At 34.2% G+C, this 21,506-nt stretch overlaps 1 protein-coding gene across 1 annotated transcript; it reads right to left on the bottom strand.

Annotated features, from left to right (window-relative positions):
• Window positions 1–180: 180 nt before the first annotated feature.
• Window positions 181–8,659, bottom strand: LOC130656788 (phosphatidylinositol 4-phosphate 5-kinase type-1 beta-like). The gene is made up of 20 exons (XM_057459710.1): window positions 8,513–8,659; window positions 8,193–8,248; window positions 6,859–6,963; window positions 6,568–6,618; window positions 6,197–6,276; window positions 5,304–5,378; window positions 5,126–5,168; window positions 4,830–4,982; window positions 4,588–4,647; window positions 4,019–4,102; window positions 3,786–3,941; window positions 3,309–3,392; window positions 2,975–3,017; window positions 2,787–2,871; window positions 2,631–2,714; window positions 2,354–2,402; window positions 2,125–2,209; window positions 1,941–2,006; window positions 1,767–1,814; window positions 181–1,469 (listed from the first exon to the last, which is right to left on the bottom strand). The coding sequence occupies exons 1-20, from the start codon at window positions 8,583–8,585 to the stop codon at window positions 1,189–1,191; spliced, it is 1,761 nt and encodes a 586-aa protein (XP_057315693.1). The 5' UTR covers window positions 8,586–8,659; the 3' UTR covers window positions 181–1,188.
• Window positions 8,660–21,506: the final 12,847 nt, after the last annotated feature.

The raw sequence follows: 21,506 nt of genomic DNA, 5'->3' as shown, positions 1-21,506 counted from the left end.
TTTACAAGCTTTTTTGTACAAAACCCACTTGTTTCTTCAAAGGAGGTAAGTTTTAATGAAATGAGGTTGACCTGATGACAAGTCGACAACTATAAACAGTATAAACAAAGGTCGTGTTATCACAAAAGCTAATACAATATCTAAATGTGAAAACAGAAACAAGATAGGTAAAGAAATGGCTACAAAAGTTGAATGATTTATTCACATTAACAAATGATCCCAAATAATTACAATACTCAAACAAGATTGACAGTTATACAATTTTGTTCGTGTGCAGGAAAGTTTTATCATTTGTTTATTATATACACCATATATCTGCATGAGTTGCTTTCCTTTAGTTACTACAGAATATACTTGAAAAAATAAAAAATATTTTATCAAAAAAAACTAAAATGACTTGCTTCTATGTAAGAAAACATGGTGTTTTGTTCATCCTGAAAGATCGCCTTACTTGAATTATTGATTACATGCCTGACCAACCAACATAAATATGTACTAGAGATATGGAAAGGCATCACCGTTCCGTTTGTACTAGAATGATTTGTATAAATATCTTTAGAATAAATTAAAACTAGAGTAATCAGAATAAACTCAATGTAGATGCTGTGGCAGAATCTAAGTTTCAGTAAAAAATTTTGTAAAAAGGTCCTTAAATTTGTGCTGTTCACTAAGACCAGGTAGTAAAATTCTCACAAAAAAAAATCCAGTTAACATATACCATTGTAAAATATAATTTAACTCTTAAAAATTTTATTATAGCAACAGTAAAAACAGAAGTTTTTTCGAAGAAAAGTCCTTCCATACCCCATATTTCTTTGTAGTGTAAAAATACTATAACAGTAGCAACAGATAAAAGAGACTAAGTTAACCAAATCGTTTGAGGGTAATTTTAATGCAAAATTTGTTAAACTAAGCAGCATAAGTTTTTTTTCGTATGTTTGTTTAATTTGCAACAAATATACAACATGATAACAAAAAGTGTAAAGGCAACAAGTTGATAAATATGTAGATAATATCTGAAATTTATGGTTAAAAAATAATTTATTGCCCACAACCAAAAGTGGATTTACGACTATGCTCCTTGCTAGCCACATTCCATTATGACTTTAAAAAAACAATTATATAAGCAGAAATTATCTGAGAATATCAGAATCATCATTGATGTTTGGTTATTTGGTACGCAGCAAGTTAAAGCTGGCTATCCTTAACACTGGAAGATTCAATCGGTAATATGACAACTTTTTCATCGTGCCTTTCCTTTGTCACATATTGTAAGTGCTCAACATGTACTGCGTCGCTTTCTTTGCTTGATATTTCAATTGTAACATTTGTATGAGATACTTCCTTATTATTGTCTCTTTCAGAATCTGTTTTCGATTTATCATTTTCGGTTGGATTAATCTTCAAGTTAACTTTCTCTCCTGGTTCAACTATTGTAACTACTTTGCCCTTGCTTTTCTCCTTGTTGTCTGGAATTGAATTTAAGTCATATATAACCTCAATGAAAAATATTGAAAAAAATAATGAAAAATAATTATTTTAGCTAAATAATTTTTTTATGAAAAAAAATTTGATGTTATTATTTGTTATTGAAGGTTCATCATTTCTTGAATACAATAGCTAAACTATGTTCAAGAAATGATAAAGCTTAAGTAATAATATGGACACGAAATAATATCACCAATGCTATTAATTGTGTTTACAAATAAATTTTCTTACACAAAATATTGCTTTAACATATAAATACATAAACAAATTTAGGTTACCTTCTTCAGTTGTCTTTTCACTGTTGTAACTTGAAACTGCTCCTTCAGCTAATAAACAATATATTAAACCAGATAAATTTTACATCTTTCAAAATCTCACATGCAAAGAATTAGGAATTCTATCATTACATCTATATAGTTAGTCAAGAAACCAAGTAATTAAAAGCTAGAAACCTTTTGGTGTGATTTGCATAGAAGGTGGTACTTTGACTGATCTTCGTTTTGATTGTCCTCGTTGAACTAAAAAGGTTTTAAAAAATACTTACAATATCAACCAGAACCATATGCAGACAGATTCACAATGTAATTCAAAACATTAAAATTTTTAAGAATATCTTATCAATCAACAAAACCTTACCTGCAACACGGGTAAACACAGTGTCTTTAATAAAATCTAAAAACCGCTTTGCATAATATGATGGTTTGTGAACAGATACAGTATCCTAAAAACATTTAGTAAATATCTGATATCAGAATGACGCCGTATGAAAATGGACATAAACTTTTATTAGAATGAAATTATAAGAAACACACTTGCATTTGCCTCCCCTATGCTAAAATGAATTAGAAATATATGCTAACCCTACCCCATCTGTTAAAAGAGATTTCCAACCATGCTCCATCTTCTTAGCAAGTCTATGAATAGCAGAACAGTTAAGTATTAAAAAAGAAGCAACTTGTTAGAATATTAAATGGTTAGGAAAGGAAAACATGAAGGTTAAAAAAAAGCTGCAAAAGTGAAACAAAAAAGTGTATAATGACAAAGTATTGCTTTCTGCTTTCCGCTTTCTTTACTTTGTTACGCTACTAAATAAATAAAGCAATGTGAATAACTGGCACTATGCTTGACTGAAAAAATCTAACCTATAACTCTGTAGAATGTCAATAATACCCATAAACAAAATAAGTCGCTCTCCTTTATCGTTCTTTGCTAAAACACCACCATGTCTAAAAAAAAACAATAAATTCTTACTGTCTTACTAGAAAATAATAATTTAACTTTCAGTAGAGAGCGCTTACGGGCGTCCATCATCTTCCTCTGCATCTTTGCTTATTTGAATAGCTTCTAATGCAGCAACAAATTCGTTTCTTCTAGCTTCTCGTTCTAAATGAGCGAAGTACGATTGCATTAGCAGCAGAAGTAACATCATAATGCCATGCCGTATTAGCCGCACTTAGTAAAATTGTAACGAATTAAAAAAAAATACCTGGATTGGAGTCAGTTCCACTTAATGAAGGACTGACCATATTCTAAAGAAAACCTTAAATGTACTACAAAACCTTTAGAACGAACTCATTATCTTAATTCTTGTTTCCTAATTGTAGCAAAGTTAGCCTTTACAAATTATGACTTCCACACCTATATTCCACAAACTTATTTTTTATTTATTTATTTATTTATTTACTTATTCATTTATTACCACACAAGGTTGATACCAGAGACACAAAGCTAAACATTTATTTTTGACAAGCTAAAATGGAATAAGACAGAAATAATGAAAAAGGATTGTATCATTTTGTAGAATACATTAAAATATTCACCTCTTGTTTTTCTCTTTCAGATTCATCAATGTTGTGAATACCAAGCAGAAAGCTATAATCCATTATATTGAAACTTTCTAAAACCTAGTATAGAAAAATGATAAAAACATAATTTCATGTCCCTTGTTTTCCCCAAACTACCAAGCAATACTCAAGAAACTGCTTTGAGCACATTAAAATCTCATTACAAAAGCTTGTACGCTGAATACAATAACCAATAATTAATAGGAGTCAATTTTTATGATATTATTATAATAGCCGACTTTCTGTATGTGAGCCAAGCTTGGTATATACTTGTGAGTAGCAGCAGACGAATTCTTGTGAATTTCCCCACAGGTGAATGATTAGTCTTACAAAGTTGAAGGTTTTCACAAACGCATAAGCTATGCCAAAACACATACCACATGGAAACTAAACCCATTTGGTTGAAAACCAAAGAGGATGAATAAAACATAAAATAAAATAATTAACACGTACCCTAACGTCTCGACTAATAGTTTTAATGACTGCATCATAAGTTTCAGAATCCAGCAAAATACCAGTAGGAAACATATTAATGAAATCTAAATCTTTGTAAGTAGGACTCTTCTTCGATCGTTCAGACTTATTTGCTTTTCGTTTATATGTTGATCCCTAAAACAAGTTTCAAATATCAATCAAAACTTACAGTTAGCATAGAAATTAACCATAAAGCATTTGAGCAAATCTACCTTTAAATCAAATTTCATATGACATTTATATTTAGAAGGTAACAAATTGTTCATGACAGTCAATCGAATGTTTGATGTACCAGCCTAAGAAAACAATTATTTTAAAACAGTATTAAAATTTAAAAACTGTAACCAAATATTTTTGCAGCATGCTTTGTTTCTACTCAGGTACTTAAATCTAAAAAACATCAAGAACATTGAGTAATAGTGCGTCATGGTGTGTGTTTCATCTTAGTTTTAAGAACAATGTGCTATTTGAAGGTGTCACAAAATATACATGTTTTACGAACTAAAATACAAACACTGATTTACAATTATATCTAATGCAGCAGCAAAATCCCAGGTTACCCTTCTGTTAAATACATACTGACGTAAGAATTCCAATAAAACAACATATTACTACTTATTTTAGAAAAACAATTATACACAACATTTACGGTTTGACAATTTATTGAAATGTGAGCACTTTCATGACTTGCATATCACTTGAAAACCGCAGACTTGCCTTAGTTTCCTTGTTTTGACCAAGAAGCAAAAAATATACGCACACAAAACTCAACAATTGTTACCTGATAGCAATATAAACCAAAAAACTTTGGTAGAAGAGTACGTGGATTTTGATGCAAATTCTGAAACAAAAAGGTACAAAATTTTAAACCTGTAATGTTCGTTTTTAATACACACTCAAATCTTGAAATGATTCAAGAGCACATCATTACAAAGTAAAAGTTAAAACTGGTAATTGTTTTATAACTAATTTATAATGAATAAATATTAACAACAAAAAGAAAGCATGAAGAAAAAAACTTACCATATAATAACCAGGCAGTAGTTGCTGCAAAAAAGTAGCTTCTTTGTGTTGAACAGTTTTAACAATAAACATGTCATCATTTGAAACAAAAAACAGTGACCCACTCGCACCAGGGTTGGAGATTTCCTTAATAGGTTCATTTGCAAGAGATATCTATAAACAGATATAAAATAAAATGATAAATTCGATTCGAAAACTATATAGTTCTTGCTTACTTAATGCATTGCAAAACTTATTTCTTTTATGGAATAAATTATTATTGTACCTTATATTTTACTTTATCAAAATATACTTACAAGAAAATCACTAGGCTGTATTTTGAATATATCTCGAAAAAATCTAAAATACAAAATGGTTGTTTTTAAAGCATGTTTTTTTTAGTGTCAGTAAAACAGAATAGAAATGGTTGTGAGAAATGCAGAAAATGACCTTGGCAAGGAATAAAAATAAAGTAAAATAAAGTAAAATACATACCGAAATGCTACAGGTGCATATGACTTAAATCTGAAGTCTGTATATTTATGTGATGGAGTTTCTTTAGAACCAGAACTAAAGATAAATGTAACATAAATGCTCATGCTCAAGAGGCGTTTGTTTCATTTGAAGTCAACATATTTTGCACAAAACAATGTCATTTAGGCATGATGAGAAGCAGAGAGCATAAATAACACTAAAGGGTGGTGAATTATTATTACTAATATCAAACAATGTTAAATTAAACTAATATCCTCTAACTTTATTGAAATTTTCTAAAATATACGTCTATATTATAATACCCGTAATCTGCCTTTTTGTATGTGAAAAGGTTGTGTTAAGGAAAATGAAATAGCATTGCGATATTTTTTTATCCTCTTTGTTGCAATGGGTGAATTCCCATGGAATTTAGAGGTCAGGTGAACAATGTGGATTTTCCACAGGGTAGCGTCTAGTATTAGTCGTTATTATAAAAAGATTATTGGATTCTTCTTCTATATTTTGGTAACAAAGTATATATTTTAAAACGTGTACAATTCTAATAAGTATAAAATACTGTGAGGATTCCTGATAAAAAAAGTTCTATAAATTTATATAGAGATGACTGTTTTGTGAAGAATAGCGAAAAAGAAACGGCAGGAAACATACCCTAATGTGATATATTTGTGTGCTAACTAGATTTACTTCTAACTGAGCATGAACACATTGCAATAAGTGATTCTATTGATACACAATAACAGTAGTAACACACATAATAATAAAAAATAGTTAGAACTGTAGCAAAGGATTCTCAACAACAATCACAACAAAACTACATTATTGGGGTATGTTTAAAACTAAATTAACTAAAGATAAATAAAAATCGCTTAACTGTTTAACCTGAAAAGTATTACCTTGGAAACCATACTTTTTCAACATAGTAAAAATCTACCATTAGTACATCTCTTTCTGGTTTTGCACTTAGGCGACCAACCTAAATTTAAAAAAAGTAGTAAACTTCGCAAGATAACAGAAAGTTTAAATTTTATTTTAACACAAAGGCAATGTTCTTGTCGAGTGAAGACAAAACCAATGCCTTGGAATATATATATGGAATAAGAAAATACTTTTTGTAGTCTTCCTTTCTCAAGTTACATTGCAGATAAACAAAAATGTGTAGATATAAAGAAATCAACAGATTTTTTTTAGATTTAAAGTTGTCCATGCGGCAGCATGAAACATTCTGTTGCCATCTTTAGAAAAATATATTTTAGCAAATACTTACTGAAAAGCCAATACCAAGCTGGGTTGCAGCCATAATAGCTTGACTTGGTGTCTAAACGAAACATTACATTCCTTAGATTTCTTAACACAAAGGTTGTACAATACAAAAAAAAGGGAATTTCGGCATTAGTTTTAATAATATTTATCATCCATTAGTTTTCCAACAGCCAATTCGATATGTACAACTACATACACACTGCTTTTAATGTTAAAAAAATATAAAAGGGCTTAAAAAACCAGCAAATGTTTTTCATTTTAAATATAGTTATTTCACAATCACAGTTAGCCAAACCTTTTTATAAACTTTCTGTCCATCTTCTTTAACTCTGAGGTGACCTTGTTTTAAAACTGACTTTGTTTTCAATGATGTGTCTCTTTGGACCTGACCTCCAGTTGTCTAGAAATACGTAAATACATTCATAAATCAATATGTGGAAACTAAAATGTTTGGAAATGAAAAAATGCAATACAGCTTCTCTTTATTGTATTTCTAATACTGATGAATACTAACAAAAAATAATAAAAAAGGATCGTGACTATATTTGTAGCAGACTGTGTTTTGCAATTTCTTTTTTAGGAAATGCATTCAAACATTTTTAAATAATTGATATTCAATGAAAATTTAAAACACCAAAAGATACTACTGTGGAAAGGTTATCATTTCTTCAACGTGATAGTTTAGTAGCCGACGTTTTGGGAGATCCTTCTCCCATCATCGGGCAAAGTAAAATGATGTTGAGCATGTCTAAACCAAAAGACAAAATAAACCTGGAAGAACAAAGCAATGTTGTTCCCCTGTAAAGATTGTGAGATATATAGGCGAAACAAAAAGAAAGTTAAAGCAACGAGTATAAGAACATATGCGTGCAGTGAGAAACGGAGATGTGAAGAAAAAAGAAATTGCGGACCACAGCTGGAGCAGAAGTCATCAGTTTAATTGGGATGAGAAGAAAATCATTGACAGAGAATCCAGAACAACAGCCAGGAAGATTAAAGAAACCATCAACAGTGTAGACCGTAACAAACACATAAACAGCATCTCGTATCAACTTCCTGAGATTTGGTTACCAGCCCTACAGAAGAAGTAGTACCTACATCTAGGTCCGAAAATGTTAATTACCGTAATTAATTGTAATTATCAGCTCGTTTCTGATTGGTTTATGAATTTCGATCCTCTGCAATTATATAAATACATGCTCAACATCATTTTACTTTGCCCGATGATGGGAGAAGGATCTCTCGAAACGTCGCCTACTAAACTATCATGTTCAAGAAATGATAAACTTTTCACAGTAATATGAATACTGAAATAATATAATAATAATAATACAAACCGAAATAATATCTTTAATTACAAAAAGATACCTTTAATAAAGCAATTAAAATTGTGAAAAGAGTATTTATCATTTGTACTATATGTCAATGATTGTTATACCTAACTAAATATTATTAAAAATTGCTTGAGTTTTTATGATTTTTGCTTCCACAAATTAATATTTCAAACTAATGATACAAACTGGTGGTGGTCTCGTATCCCTGGCTGGGTCAAATCAGAGACAATAAAATTTTGACAATGTCAGCAACGACCTGCCTATTTACAAAAGCCAAAAAATTCCCATTACATACTTCTCCTTCATCTGGCTGTGATGGGGCAACTCCATCTGGATCAGTTCTTGAGTCAACTACAAGAAAATAAAAAAACACTAATTACCCACTATTTCTCAAAACATACAAATATTAAAAAAAATCAGAACCTTGAAAAGTTTAGAAAAGTAATACTCAGTCTTTGAAATTCAGGTTTGACATTACAACATAAAAACAGATCTTTATATGGCTTTAACTTAACATCTTGTAACAACAATGTTCTCTATAAGCTGTTTGCAAGAATAATCACAGCATTGAGTATTCGAACTTGTACAAACTCAAATAAAATAGCACACATATACCTGATATCTTTTTTACATCTGGTTGTGAAGTTACAGCTAGCTCTACTGCACCATTTTCATTAGAGGTAGACATAGTTTAATTGTATTTAGTTTGATTATTCAGCTTAAAAACAAAAACATAAAACAAGTAAAATTACGCCACAAAACAAATCCAAATCAAACTATATATATCAGGGTTCAAATTAGAAATTAGAAATAAAATCGGCTCACAAACGTTTGCTGACTGTACGGAATAAAACCTTTCAACAGCTGAGGCCTGTGAGCATTGTAGGCCACTTTTCATTGATTCCTTATCAGAGTTGCAACCTTTTTGTAGAATCAAATTTGAGGTTATTTTCAGGGTAATGAGTAAAGAATAAATTTTATAGTTTTGCATTAAAAAATTGAGGAGATTTAAGGAGGTTTAAGGAAAAAGTTTTTAAAAAATCTAATTTAAAGGAGAATTTAATTTTCATTTTCATGACCATTTAGAAAGGAATGATATGAAAATGGTTAGGTGAATGTGTAACGCCAGTCTGAGAGACAGAAAGAGTTCAGATGAGTTAAGAAGTAGGCTAGGTATTCGTAGCATAAAAAATGTTATCCAGATATCAAGATTGAGTTGTTTGAGACACTTTAAAAGAATTGAGGAGGATAATTTGGTAAGAAAGTGTAGAGACTTCATAGTTCCTTGAGCAAAGCCCAGAGGTAGACCAAGAAAGACTTGGCATGTGGTAATAAGAACAGACTTGATGTGGAGGAAGTAACTAACACAGTCTAGATCATACTGGAAAAGGGTTATTAATATACTACGTCCAGCTAATGCTATCATGGAATAAGACTGTTAAGCCAAAATGATGATGATGATGATGATGATGATTTAAAGTGTTTTGAGGATGCTTTTTAAAATTAAAGAGAATTTGAATCACAATTCTAAAATTGTGTATAATGATTGGTAAAAGACATATATTATTAATACACAACCTAAGGATGGGAATTGAAGATAAATCTGTATCAGTCTGGCTGGCTAGTAGCTAGATACTGCAAAACTTTGTAGCTATAGCAATTTATTTCTTAAAATTTGTAAACATATTTGTCTAGCTGTCAGAAATCAGGAGAATGCTGGAAACTAGTTTGGCCAATTTTTGCTGGTGTTTCGCTTTCTAAAATATGTGTGTGGGAACATTGTCAGCCCCTGTTCTTCATGCTAGAATTCTTATGCTTGACTGGTGTATTACACTGAGACTCAATGGGCAAAAAGGGTAGAAGAGTATTTTTAACCATGTTACAAGGTAGTCTGACTATCTTTGTCTAAAAGAATACTGTGAAAAGAATACAAGTTAAATATCAGGACATGAGAAAAGTAGGTGCTCTGTTAGGTGTTCTTATAAAATAATGATATGACGTTAATTCTCCTTTAATAAAGTGATTCTAACATAGTTGTTTATTAATGGAGTTCAATATAAACTGTTAAATTTGACATTTTAAATTAGTTAAAAAAGCTAAATACCCAAAAGAACCAAAAGAACCAATCAAGAACACAGCAAGAAAGTGAATATTTCAAATCATTTGAATTTCACCAACTTTTCTTTCTCATGTTTGAGCATTAAACATTGTTAAAACTTAAATTGATTCTTATAAAAAAGTTAGTCGCAACTGTCCTTGGCTCATGAATATCCTTGATTCATAAATCTTCTTTGGAAAGCCCAGCCCTTAAAATGTGGTAGATGAATAGAGAGTAATTTTTTAACATTTTTCAACAGATATTATGCATTTTTATGTGATAGTTTTGATGTTGTGCTGATGCCATTCTTGTAGCTAGAAAATATCATCAACAAACTGTGCTCACAAAAGTCAAATATACTAATTTATAACACAAAATATTCACTCTAAATTTTGGAAACGGTTTAAAAAAAAGGAATTGAACAAAGTATTTAAAATGAGTTAGCTAGCTAGCTATCTAAATAGCTAGCTTGCTAGCTACAGCTATAGCTAGCTAGCTAGGTAGCTAATTTTTTAGCCATGAATGATATTAGCTATCTCATCACCCCTCCCTTTCAGCTAACAAACATTTTTTACATGTGTCTACATAAAAGCTGTAAAGATGCTTAAAGATGCTCATAATCGCTAAATAAGTTACACAAAATAGTTTAAGGTTCGCCTAGAAAGGCACAACAACAACAATTTCCTCAGATGTGATCCGGAAATGGCAGACAGAAGTAGCCATCCTAAAATAACCACCTTTGGGATACAGGCTATGATATTTAGATTTTCATCATCAAAACATTGACTTTTTTGAAGACCTTGGGAGGACTTTTCTCCTTCGCTACGGTCAAATTATTGGGCAGCGGGGAGGAAGGGGCGGGCGGTGCCAAGTGAAATATTATAGCGCGTGTTTTTGTGCGAAGCCGCACTTATCTCGTTGACACATGAAAAATGAAAGATTAAATAGACCACGGAAAAGTGATGTTTCTTTCTCACCCTCTTCCCCAGGTTTTCGCTTTCTTGATATGAGAGATGTCGTCAAAAAATATTTTTTGCCGACCACCTTATATATCAAAAAGGCAAAAAAAAACGTAGGGACGAGGGTGGTTTCTTGCTATCAGTACTTTATGCAGAGCACTGTCAACTTCATCGCCCATGGCTTTCCTAGGCAAACATATGTCAGACATGCCTCGTTTGGTTCACCCAGCTTGTCTCCGAGTCTTTTATATTGTTTTTCACACCTCCCAGATAAGGCATGAGGTTGGTTTGTCCTCTTAACCTGCATATTTTGCGCGCCGAATATAAAAATTTTCTGTTTAAAACCGCGTAACAAAAAGCGGAAGATCATCCTTCATAATTTTGATGTTGAAAAGGCAAGAAACCATGGGAAACAAGGTGGAATAAAGATATTTATAGAACGAATTAAATTATTCATTATAAACAACTTTTTTTTAACATAAATTTAAATATTGTTTATCTCACCCTTTCCACAATTTCCCACCTTTTTTCTCAGTTTGCCTGAAAACAAGTCGAAATGAAAAGACACAGGGGAAAGCTGATAATTTCATTGTAAAAACTTTCAACCCGCCAAAATGACTTTGTTGGATATTGGTTTCCATAGTTTTGTTGTTGAAAGAGTACATTTATAATACGGAAATTATAAATTAATAGCAGTTATCAACCTCGTTCTAACAATCCCTTTCTTTTTTACATTTGCAAGAAGTGGATCCTGAGAACGAGATTAAACAGGATAGTAGTTTTATAGTCGAAAATTTTCAAAGAATGTCGATATTCTGTCTACCCTTCGATAACAAAACACCCCCCTGCTGATGAAAAGTTTATAATTTGTCTGCGACCGGGCTTGAGAAAAAAACCCAGAATTTTGACGAACCATGTCAACTCTTGTCACTAGGGCTTTTCTTCTATTTCTCAGACAATCTCGAGCAGCTCTCTCCTTCCCGATATTAAAAAGAAAAAATAACTATTTCGGTCGAAGTTGAAACTCGGTCTGTTACATTCCAAGTTTTTCGCTGACAGCTCAACAGAAGAAATTGATGGAAAAACACGAAAGTTTAAAAGTATGAACCAGTTACAATGTAGATAATCGTGAAAACTAGAAACTGATGATTGACTTTTACAGTAATGGTAAAGGCAAATATTATCTTTCATACTCTACGCCTCCTTTTGCTTCTTGGAAACTCTCCTTTTTAAAGTCTCTGCGCATTGGAGCTGAATATTTTCTTTCTATCTTTGATTTGAAAAAAACGCTCTCGATGAGCTACAGTAAACAAAAAAAAAACAAAGTGTCAGAAGACGGGTCTAGTTACAACCTCGTCCCCTCGCCGTTTCGTTTAAAAAAAAGACAACAGGCGCTGGGAAAGAGATTAGTATGGTTATATTATCCCCATTGACTATTGTGGTATACGCTTTGTGTGATACTTTAGCCACCTCGGCAAGCGTTGGAAATCGGTAGGTTTCTTGGTATCTAAAGGGTGTCTTGTAATGAATATACAACTCAAAGTTTTCCCAGGTATACCTCGTGTAGGGGTTGTATAGGGGTGCTTGCTATCGTTTGACAGTTTCTTATTATCTAAGCGGAGAATGCACGTACTCGTAGTTTCACCATTTCCCTTGATCTTGAACTGGTTTATGGTAAGTGCTTTTGAACACTTGGAACTCTTTTTAGCCTCTTCTATATTGATTTCTATATCTCCAAGGAGATATAGAAACTTTACCATGCGGTCTATTTCGGAGATATTAACGATTTGTTGTACCACCCTTGTGATCGCGTATTCGTCGAATAAGAGCGCTGCCGTCATAGAGCCAGTAAGTATCAAACCGTCCTCCAAATCCATCTTCGCGCCTGGCCTCGAAACTCCTAGGACCTTTTTTTCCGCCCATAGTGATCAGAATTGTGTTCGAGACCAGTCTGCCGGACTCCCATAAGGCATCAATAATCATGGTTTGCTTTGCTGTCATCCAGATGTTTGCTTGTTGCCATTTCTATTAAGTGTTAGTTTTTGAGAAAATTCATTGCATCTTAAAGATGTCAATCTGAAGCTGAGTTTTGCCTTTTTTGCTTGAGGCTCCAGATAGGTCTCCGGCTTGTTAGGTTCCCCATCTTTGCCACTGCCAAATCTGTACCAAACCCCGACACCTATGGCAAACACAGCCAAAGTTCCGACCCCATAGATGTGAACTGACTGTATGGAACTGCCCCAGAAGAGGCTTTGACTTCAGGCTCTACAGTATCCTCTTGTTGCTTCATTTCTTCCTTTCTCTTCCTCATCAGTGCCGCCAACTTGTGTTCCTGGACGACCCTTCCCGGATTCATTGGTGGCTTTGTAATGTCTCCGCCTCCTGCTCCTGCTTTTCCCACTTAGACGGCTATAAAAGTCCCCGTGAGCAACATGCCAAACATTTTCAACTTGTCGTGGCTCGCCAACCACTCGTATGGAAACACGAGCTTTTGGAGCCTACATTCCAACGACCTGCACCTACCGTCATAGCTTAGACCAGGGACAAGGAAATTTTTGATATCGAGAAATTTAAACCTTGAGGTGATGAGGAACATGTAGTCGTTATCTTTTTTCGACACCTTGATCTTACTACCCCCACCCCCCCCCCCCCTGCGCGATCTCTTCGACAAAATGCCGCTTGATCAGTTTGATGCCGTACTTGCCAGAATTAAGCCCTATTACAGCTACTTGATTTACTCACTCGTTCCACAACTCCTGGTTCTTTTTGGAGAGCATTTCAGAGGTACTTCGGGTACATTCTCTTGACCTCTTTCACAATCAGGGCATGCCTCTTTTCCATCTCCTCCACAAGCTGTTTAACCAAGACCTTAGGATTTTCGTGCTCGATGAACGGCGGGTCCCCATTCAAGCTATAGGCAATGCCGGCGCTTATCGGAGCATGTCTAAAAAGGTATGTTAGATCAGAGGTTTGCTGGTAATTTAAAGGTGATAGAAGGGCTTCGAAATGAATATGGTCTAAATTCCTTCTACAAGTATCTCTTGATTTTGGGTGGTTTCTCAAATTCCCAAGCTGTGACGAGGTTATAGCCCTGTTCCTGTATCATCCTTTACTTGGACTGGGTTGCAGCGTAATGAGCCTTGTCCGCTTTGGTTCTCTTGGACAGACAGGGACATCCGTGCCACATACAACCGTTGTACTCTTAAACAGTTCTTGTGACAGGCTCATAGCCAGCAATTTGCCACTCCTTTTTGCCATCACGGATAACACGTTCACCACCATGACCGCCTAGGGCATGATGAATATGTGTTCCAGTTTGTTTTGACATGCATTCTATCCATTTTGATGCATCATAACTATACCCCTCATCGTAAAAGACCTTCTCGGCCCTGCCCGGCATACGTTTGACCCGCCCCCCCCCTTTGCAGATAATCGTCGTCCTGACAACCTCGCATTCGTTCCTTTTATGCCGCGAAAAGGCGTAATTAAACTTCTGTTTACATACGTCACATTTCCAGTGTTGGGTTAGCACATCTAAATCCTTGATGTAAAAACAGTGCCTGTCCAGCATACATAGATTGATGCCATCTAAACCTTTTTTTGTGCTGCTTTTGACCATAGACGAGTCGCCATGGTGCTTTCTCGGAGTTTGTCTTGGGTTCAAAGAACCTAATGTTGATCTTCGTTTTACGTTAACCCTATCTCTTACAGCTAAGCATCTCCAGAAGCATAGATTGTCCGTTCTGGCATCTTCACCATCCATGGCGTAGATGCACCTTTTTTTTCTCAACCAATCCGGGAGAGGGCCGCATCCCAAAAGAGGTTACGCGTACTTATCACCTTGATCTGTATGTGGTCAAAGACCAAATGTTCCGTCATATGCTCCTGGAGTCTCAATGGTTTTAGTGGGTGGTAAATAAGACCTGGTCCAGAACTCATGATCCTCCAGATTGAGAGGCTTCATCTCGCATTCTTCTACGAACGCTTCGATTTCTGCCATACTTGACAGCGACCTGGAGCTCTTGGTTTTGTGGTAATCAGACACATCGCCCCCACCCTTGCAAATATGACAGCTAAAGCTATACACAACCTTAACGCGCATTTCTATATGTGGCGTGATTTTTTGCACAATTGCGTCCTTCAGGGATTGATTTCAATGCTCATTGAACCGCCATGTTTTGATCCTATTTCCATCCTCCAGCATCTGGATATCGTCCTCGGGGCCTTGTATTTAATATCCTCCGTGTAGTCCTCCCTTGCCTCCTGTCCAATCTCATGGTAAAGCGTGGTACCACCCGAAATTTTTTTCTTTTCCCTCTTGTAATAGAATGCAACGGTATCCCGCACACTCTGTAGTCGTTCAGCAAGGGCGTCGCAGGTTGCTGCCACTGGTATAATAATAAACAAAGCTCATTTTTTAATAAAGCTACTGTTTGATAATTTTACTGATCAAATCATGGATATACGAAAATCTATCTGTTTTGTTGATTTTTGTCTCTTATTACACGTTCTGGTTTAAGGCGGTTACCCTAAAAAAACTATATCGCAGAGGATTGTCTTTTCTAAAGATACTTGATGAGGAGATGAGGATATCATAGTATGTGACATTACGACAAAATTAAGTCAAAAATTTCATTGATTGGTTGCCATGGTTACCCGTTGCTAGGAGAAGTATAGGCAAAATATGACATTTTGCTGCTCGACACCTAACCAAATAACTGAATAAAATGCGTTTTTTCAAGCTCCTTTTGGCCGCTTTAGATTCTCAAAAGTCACGTGTATAAATTTAGTGAAGCGCATTTTTGCAAGGCTGATTCGTCTTCCGGGTAACTGATGCGGTATATTTTGGATGACAGAAAAGCTAAAAAGGGCGAAACAGGCATATCTCGACAATAATTTCGATTTGAAAATCGGTTTCATTTAAACACTAGGTGGTGCTAATGCTGGCATCCACAAAATAAATTGTAAGGCGTGGATGCTTCGATCCTGAGAATTCTTGTTTCGCGTGAGTTCCGAACTTAAACGGCAAAAAACTTGTTTAAGGATTATTTTATGCACATTTTGACCAAGATTGTAGGAGAATAACAGTAACACAGCAGCACCGTGAATGACATATTTCGCCCTTGTCAAAAAGACTTCACTCTTGATCCAAGACTTTCTTTATCACATTCTGACATATATTTAGAAAGCAAAAAAGAAGACTTGGAAACGAGATTGTAAGGGCTGCTTTACACTGTTAAAATTGTTATTATTAAGGTTGGAAACGTACATTCATAAACAGCTACCTCTAAATCTACAATAATAACTTCTTAGAATATCTGATACATACTCTGTTCATACTGGACTTATTTGGTGTTATATATACTGTAGAGGGGCGGGTGGCGGGGTGGATTTAACTATCTCAAACGACAATGACTTAAGCTCTGACATCAGCAATATTTCTAGGACGTTATCACTTTTCTTCCATTACGTGTTTTTGGCACGGACCATAAGAGTCGATAAAATTTTTGGGTTCAATTTAGTTCGCTAAATAGTTTCTCCGTAATAATCACCCTTTATAATATTACTTTTGATATAAGGCAGCTAATAATAGCAATGCTAAAAAGAATCCGCATTATCTTTCCCAGAGTACCTTACGCTGCACCATTGCTTTAGCAACTTCGATAATTGGATTTGAAAAAATGTTTAATAAAAAGTAGTTAAAGAGAAAAAAGTCGAAAGTTTTACCTCTAGTTGATTAGCATTTTTATTATTTGTAACGAAAAAGCGAGTTTGCGGCGGAAACACTTCCCTCTCCCTTCCCTCTCCCTCTCCTTAGTATAATGGGGCTAGGATAAAAATAAGTACCGCAAGCAAATTTCATTGCTCCCTCTCCCTCTCTCCCTCTCCCTCCTAAGCCTACATGCTTTGTAGCTATGTTAATGCTTTCTAGCTATGTTGTTTCATATGTATAAACCCCGTGTTTAATTTGAGAATAACGTGAAGATTATATAACAAACTCTTACAGTGTGGAGGGATTAGGTATTATTAAAAGGTAAGCCCCAAAAAAACTTGATCCAGACTTTCACTTTTCATGTCAAAAGTTTACCCATGAATGTGAGCTATCTTAATCTTGCTTAATTCTGTCTCGAAGGCTCTCCCTGTTTGTTATCTACTGATTGCACAGTGCTGTGAAAGAAACCTCTGGGGACGAGATAAAAAAAAGGTTATTAAGGGTTTTTAATTATTTTGGCTAGTTGCATTGCAAGTGTAAAAAAGTGATGTCAGAGGCTGATATTTTCTGAAAAGTTCGAGATAACAACTGTAGTTCGTCGCTAGGGCCTAAAAATTAGGTAGGCATGCGAACAATTCGAGTTAACTGAGTTCGAGATAGCGGAAGAAATTTTAGTTAGTAAGACTGGCGGGAACAAATTCAAGTTTTGTTTTATCTATTGTAATTTTATTTTTTTTTATCATAATAGCATACCTCGATACGCCTTCATATGGTAATCTAGAGTTACACTGACTACTTTTTTTACCACTGATACTGCCAGAAAATGTCCAAAATACTTCAATAAAGAGAATTCAGTTCATCTTTGATCTTGAAATAATATATGGGCAACATAACTACTTAGGGTATTTACAATAAATCTGCCCGGATTAGGTCCCCCAAAATGACCATAAAATATGGATGCACATGAAGAAGACGTCAAATAGTTAAAGTTTATTTATAATCTTAAAAAAAAAGGAAAAGACTTGTAAAGTCATAAGCTTTTCCAGCATTTGACTGTTGCTCTTCTCCAATCAGTACACCGAGTTATTATTATTATCAAATATTACCACAGCGTATCTAAAGTTTGAACCACTGTTTCCAATTCGAGCTCTGCAACTCGAATGGATTATTATAGCAGTCACACCAAAGGAGCGTAAAATTTCCATTAATTTTTTTTAGTGTATTACGGAGGTCTTGTCACTAGTAAATCGCTTGCAGGTACAAATTTTCAACTTGTAACTTCTTCCTTTATCAGCACAGTGAAATTTTTAAGACAACAATGGAAACTTGCGATATAACTGAAAACAAAACTGGGTTTGTATTCTTTTGACTGCTAACTTTCGGTTCGATATTGGTGTAGCTACAGCTTGAAGCATGTTAAAGCCTTGTCTCTTCATGATAATATGCACTTTTATATCAGTAGTAAGTATCTTTCCTTCAAATTATTGCAAGATCAATATATCAGACTAGCTTAAAAAGTAAAAAAAAAACAAAGGAAAAAAGGACTAATTCTCTGTGCAGCATCATGTCCTTAACGAATTGCGCTTCATTGAAGGATACAAAATTTGTCCTTACAAGCGCTTAGCTAGTGCCCAGACCACAGGCTGAAACTCCGATTGGAACCTTATTTTTTAAAAAAACAATAACTGCCATTCTCGTCCCCAGAGCTGTCTGAGATTAAAACCTCGAGGTTTAAAATGAATAAATGCAAAAATAGCTGGATGGTTTTTGGCTTCGACCTCTTCTCAACGAGTTGTCGTTAATGTTAATATCAGACCACACACGGCACACTTTTTGTCTTTATAATAATAAAAACCCGCATTTTGTCTGCGTGTGTGCGAGAAAAAGGTCATACTACGGCCACACGAAAACCATATGCGATATATTTTTATTGACCTTGTCTATTAATCTTTATTGATTTTAAAGTAAATATTACAATGATGTTTGAAAAGGACATGCGATAAAAAGAAAGAAAAATTTTTTTGTAATTTCTATTGTGTTTTTACTAGTTTAAGGTCGAATTCATTTCACGCTTTACACATTTGTCTGGGAGACTGTTGTGGGATTTTTATAAGACATTTAGTGCAACTTCGTTCCCAGGGCGTTTTGCTTTAAAAGACTTGATGGTCATAATAGCCATCCCTAATTAAATGGCTAGCTATTTCATTTATTGTGTTGTTATAAAATGTCTTGTTAACTCAAATAAATTATTATATTTATTTACTTTTTATTTACTTATTTATTACTAGTTCAATTACTAGTTTTAGATACACAGGATTTTCGCACTAAAAAAATTCTCTTTAGGCAAGCGTTGAAGTGGCCGAAGTTTCCACCCGTGATAAAAGAGGAAAAATAAACATATTCGCGTTGTGGGCAGAAACTTTCGCGTATCAAAAAAACCCTATCCGATATTAAAGTTACGATAAGTTTTATTTATTTAAAGTGCGACTATATTTGATTTACTTTAAATTTGCTTAATTGTTATTTTTTTTCTTTGTATATTGTTTATTACTGTTTTTACGAACCCTGTTTATTAATCAGTACATTTTTTAAGTGAGTCCTTGTAAGAAAACTGGTTTTTGCTATCATGCAGTATCTTCAGAGGGTCAAAACCTCTATAGTTAATAACTATCTGTCGTTGGACAAGTTTTAATCGCAGCAACCAATGTTTTGTTTTTTCATTATCAATTAAGTAGATATCACCTTCTACAATCCTGCACAAAAATAAGAGACTATGGAGCTTTTTTAGTCGTTTTACAAAGCTCAGAAACATCATCAACTTACATATTTCCTGCAACCAGTAAACTGCGGCGGTGCTACTTTTTAGATACATAGGTTACGTAAGTAGTATTGTTCGTTTGCGTAATAACTCACGTCAGTCCCTACAAAGGCAGGGAAATAGGGCACAGCATTTAGAACATGTGATAATTCCTAAGTAGCAGGTTTTATAAACACAATAACAAATTAATATCACAATAATTGCACTCCAAATCCATTGTCCAATATGTCCAACATTTGCCAAGATTAACAGGATTGTTTTTGTGTCACTGGTTATTTTTACCTCTCCAAAATGTTCAATCTTGATTTTTTGAAACATGTGAAAGCCAACTAATATAGATGAGATTGGTGTGTAGATCATGCAACCAAGAATAAAGCACAAAGGCGACACAAATATTCCACTCCAGAATCCCTTCCTCGATTTATAAACACACATATATCAATGAATGTTTGAACCGGTAGATTGAAGATAAATACAAGATGCAACACCATGTCTAATTTTTGATCATGCCAATCAATGATACCTCTGTATTTCAGTAAGTATGATTCTGATATCAAAAGTGGTAGTTCCACAAATAAAGCAATTGGTATCCAAAGTTGCAGGATTGTCTCTTCGTCATTATAAATTCTTTTAACTTGGAGGTAAAACAGTGTAATGGAGACAATTATCTCTACTGCGTAAAGAGCTGAGAAGGCATAGAAGGCCGATTGAAATCCGTTTACATTAACTGTTGCGTTGTAAATTGTTATGTCGCCTTTGACAGAAATGAACAGAAATGATGGTGATACAAAAGTTTGATTTTTTGTCAACTAAATGCGGTTTAAGAGACCATAAACGTTTCAATCGCAAGACTTTCAACCATGAATGAAGGCTGTATTTTTTGTTAGCAATTTCTTTTAAAATGTGAGTTTATTATGACACGTTTCGTTTTGTTTGCGTTTGTTGTAAGATATAATGTCACTTGTGTGCTTTATCTTCAGAGCTTCATGCACTAAAACTCTTCGAATGTTTGGCACGATAACAACGAATTAGCAGGTTGTCATCAAATATTGTGGTAGCGAGCGGAAATTCTTAGAGCCCCAGGGCTTCTTGTTACTAATTAAAATCAAATTCATTTCACGCTTTACACATTTGCCTGTGAGTCTGTGATGGGAATTTTTATAAGGTGTTTAATGCAACTTGGTATCCAGTGCGTTTTGCTTTAGACTTGATGGCCATAATAACAGCCCTAATTAAAAACTCTAAAAACGAGAATACGAAATAGATTTGGAAAGACTGTTGACCATTTTTAAACTTGTGTTTTGATGTTACAAGCTTTTGTTTTAGTTCTTTATTTTTGATATTAACATCGTTTTTTCTAGACCTGGTGGGGAAGAAATCAAATATATTGAGAAGAGGAACGCATAGCATTCCTTTTGCGGATCTTTTTTTTTTCAAAATACGCACCCTGTCTGTATTAAAGAAACCGATCTTATTTCAACTGTAATAACTTTATTCGCTTTTTCTTAAAGATAACTTATACAACCTTGTCCCCAGGGATATTTTTCTCTTTCTGAATGTCTCGAAGAGCGTGATAGTTTTGTGGTAGAGCATTTCCTATCAATGCAAAAAAGGTTTCGGATTCAATTCTCAGCGGTGTCTTCACAGGAAATTATAAAAAAGCAACAAACGATTTTATCTGTTTAGGCATAACCAACCTCAATCTCAGATCCCGTTAGTCTTTTTTTAAATGAATCATTGCCTTAATTCTTTCTTGTATAGTTCGTGTAAAAGCACCCTTTCTGAGTATTTGGAACTTCATTCCAAGTTTGAGACTAAATTTCTACGCAAGTAAATAAATTAAATAGCGTACTAGTGAGAAACGTGTCAACGATGCACATCCTCGTTACCAGGTTCTCTTGGCACTAGAACTGTAAACAGAAAGCGGCCAGTGAGAGTTCGTCAGTAAAGCATTCTCGTCTCCAGAGCTCTTTGGGATAAACCCCAAAAGTATTTTCAAGGTTTATTGCAAAAAACTTTTG

The sequence above is a fragment of the Hydractinia symbiolongicarpus genome, chromosome 9 (assembly GCF_029227915.1).
Source record: "Hydractinia symbiolongicarpus strain clone_291-10 chromosome 9, HSymV2.1, whole genome shotgun sequence".
Classification (NCBI taxonomy): domain Eukaryota; kingdom Metazoa; phylum Cnidaria; class Hydrozoa; order Anthoathecata; family Hydractiniidae; genus Hydractinia; species Hydractinia symbiolongicarpus.
The sequence above is the reverse complement of the archived record's forward strand: the minus strand, read 5'-3'. Positions and strand labels throughout refer to the sequence as shown.

What these genes read in the sequence shown, in the direction of transcription:
- LOC130656788 (XM_057459710.1), bottom strand. Translation starts at nt 8,585, where the DNA reads ATGTCTACCTCTAATGAAAATGGTGCAGTAGAGCTAGCTGTAACTTCA. An exon ending in GACATTCTACAGAGTTATAG is followed by an intron (nt 2,403 to 2,630) that starts GTTAGATTTTTT and finishes TGCTATTCATAG; the next exon opens with ACTTGCTAAGAAGATGGAGC. An exon ending in TATGCAAATCACACCAAAAG is followed by an intron (nt 1,815 to 1,940) that starts GTTTCTAGCTTT and finishes ATTGTTTATTAG; the next exon opens with CTGAAGGAGCAGTTTCAAGT.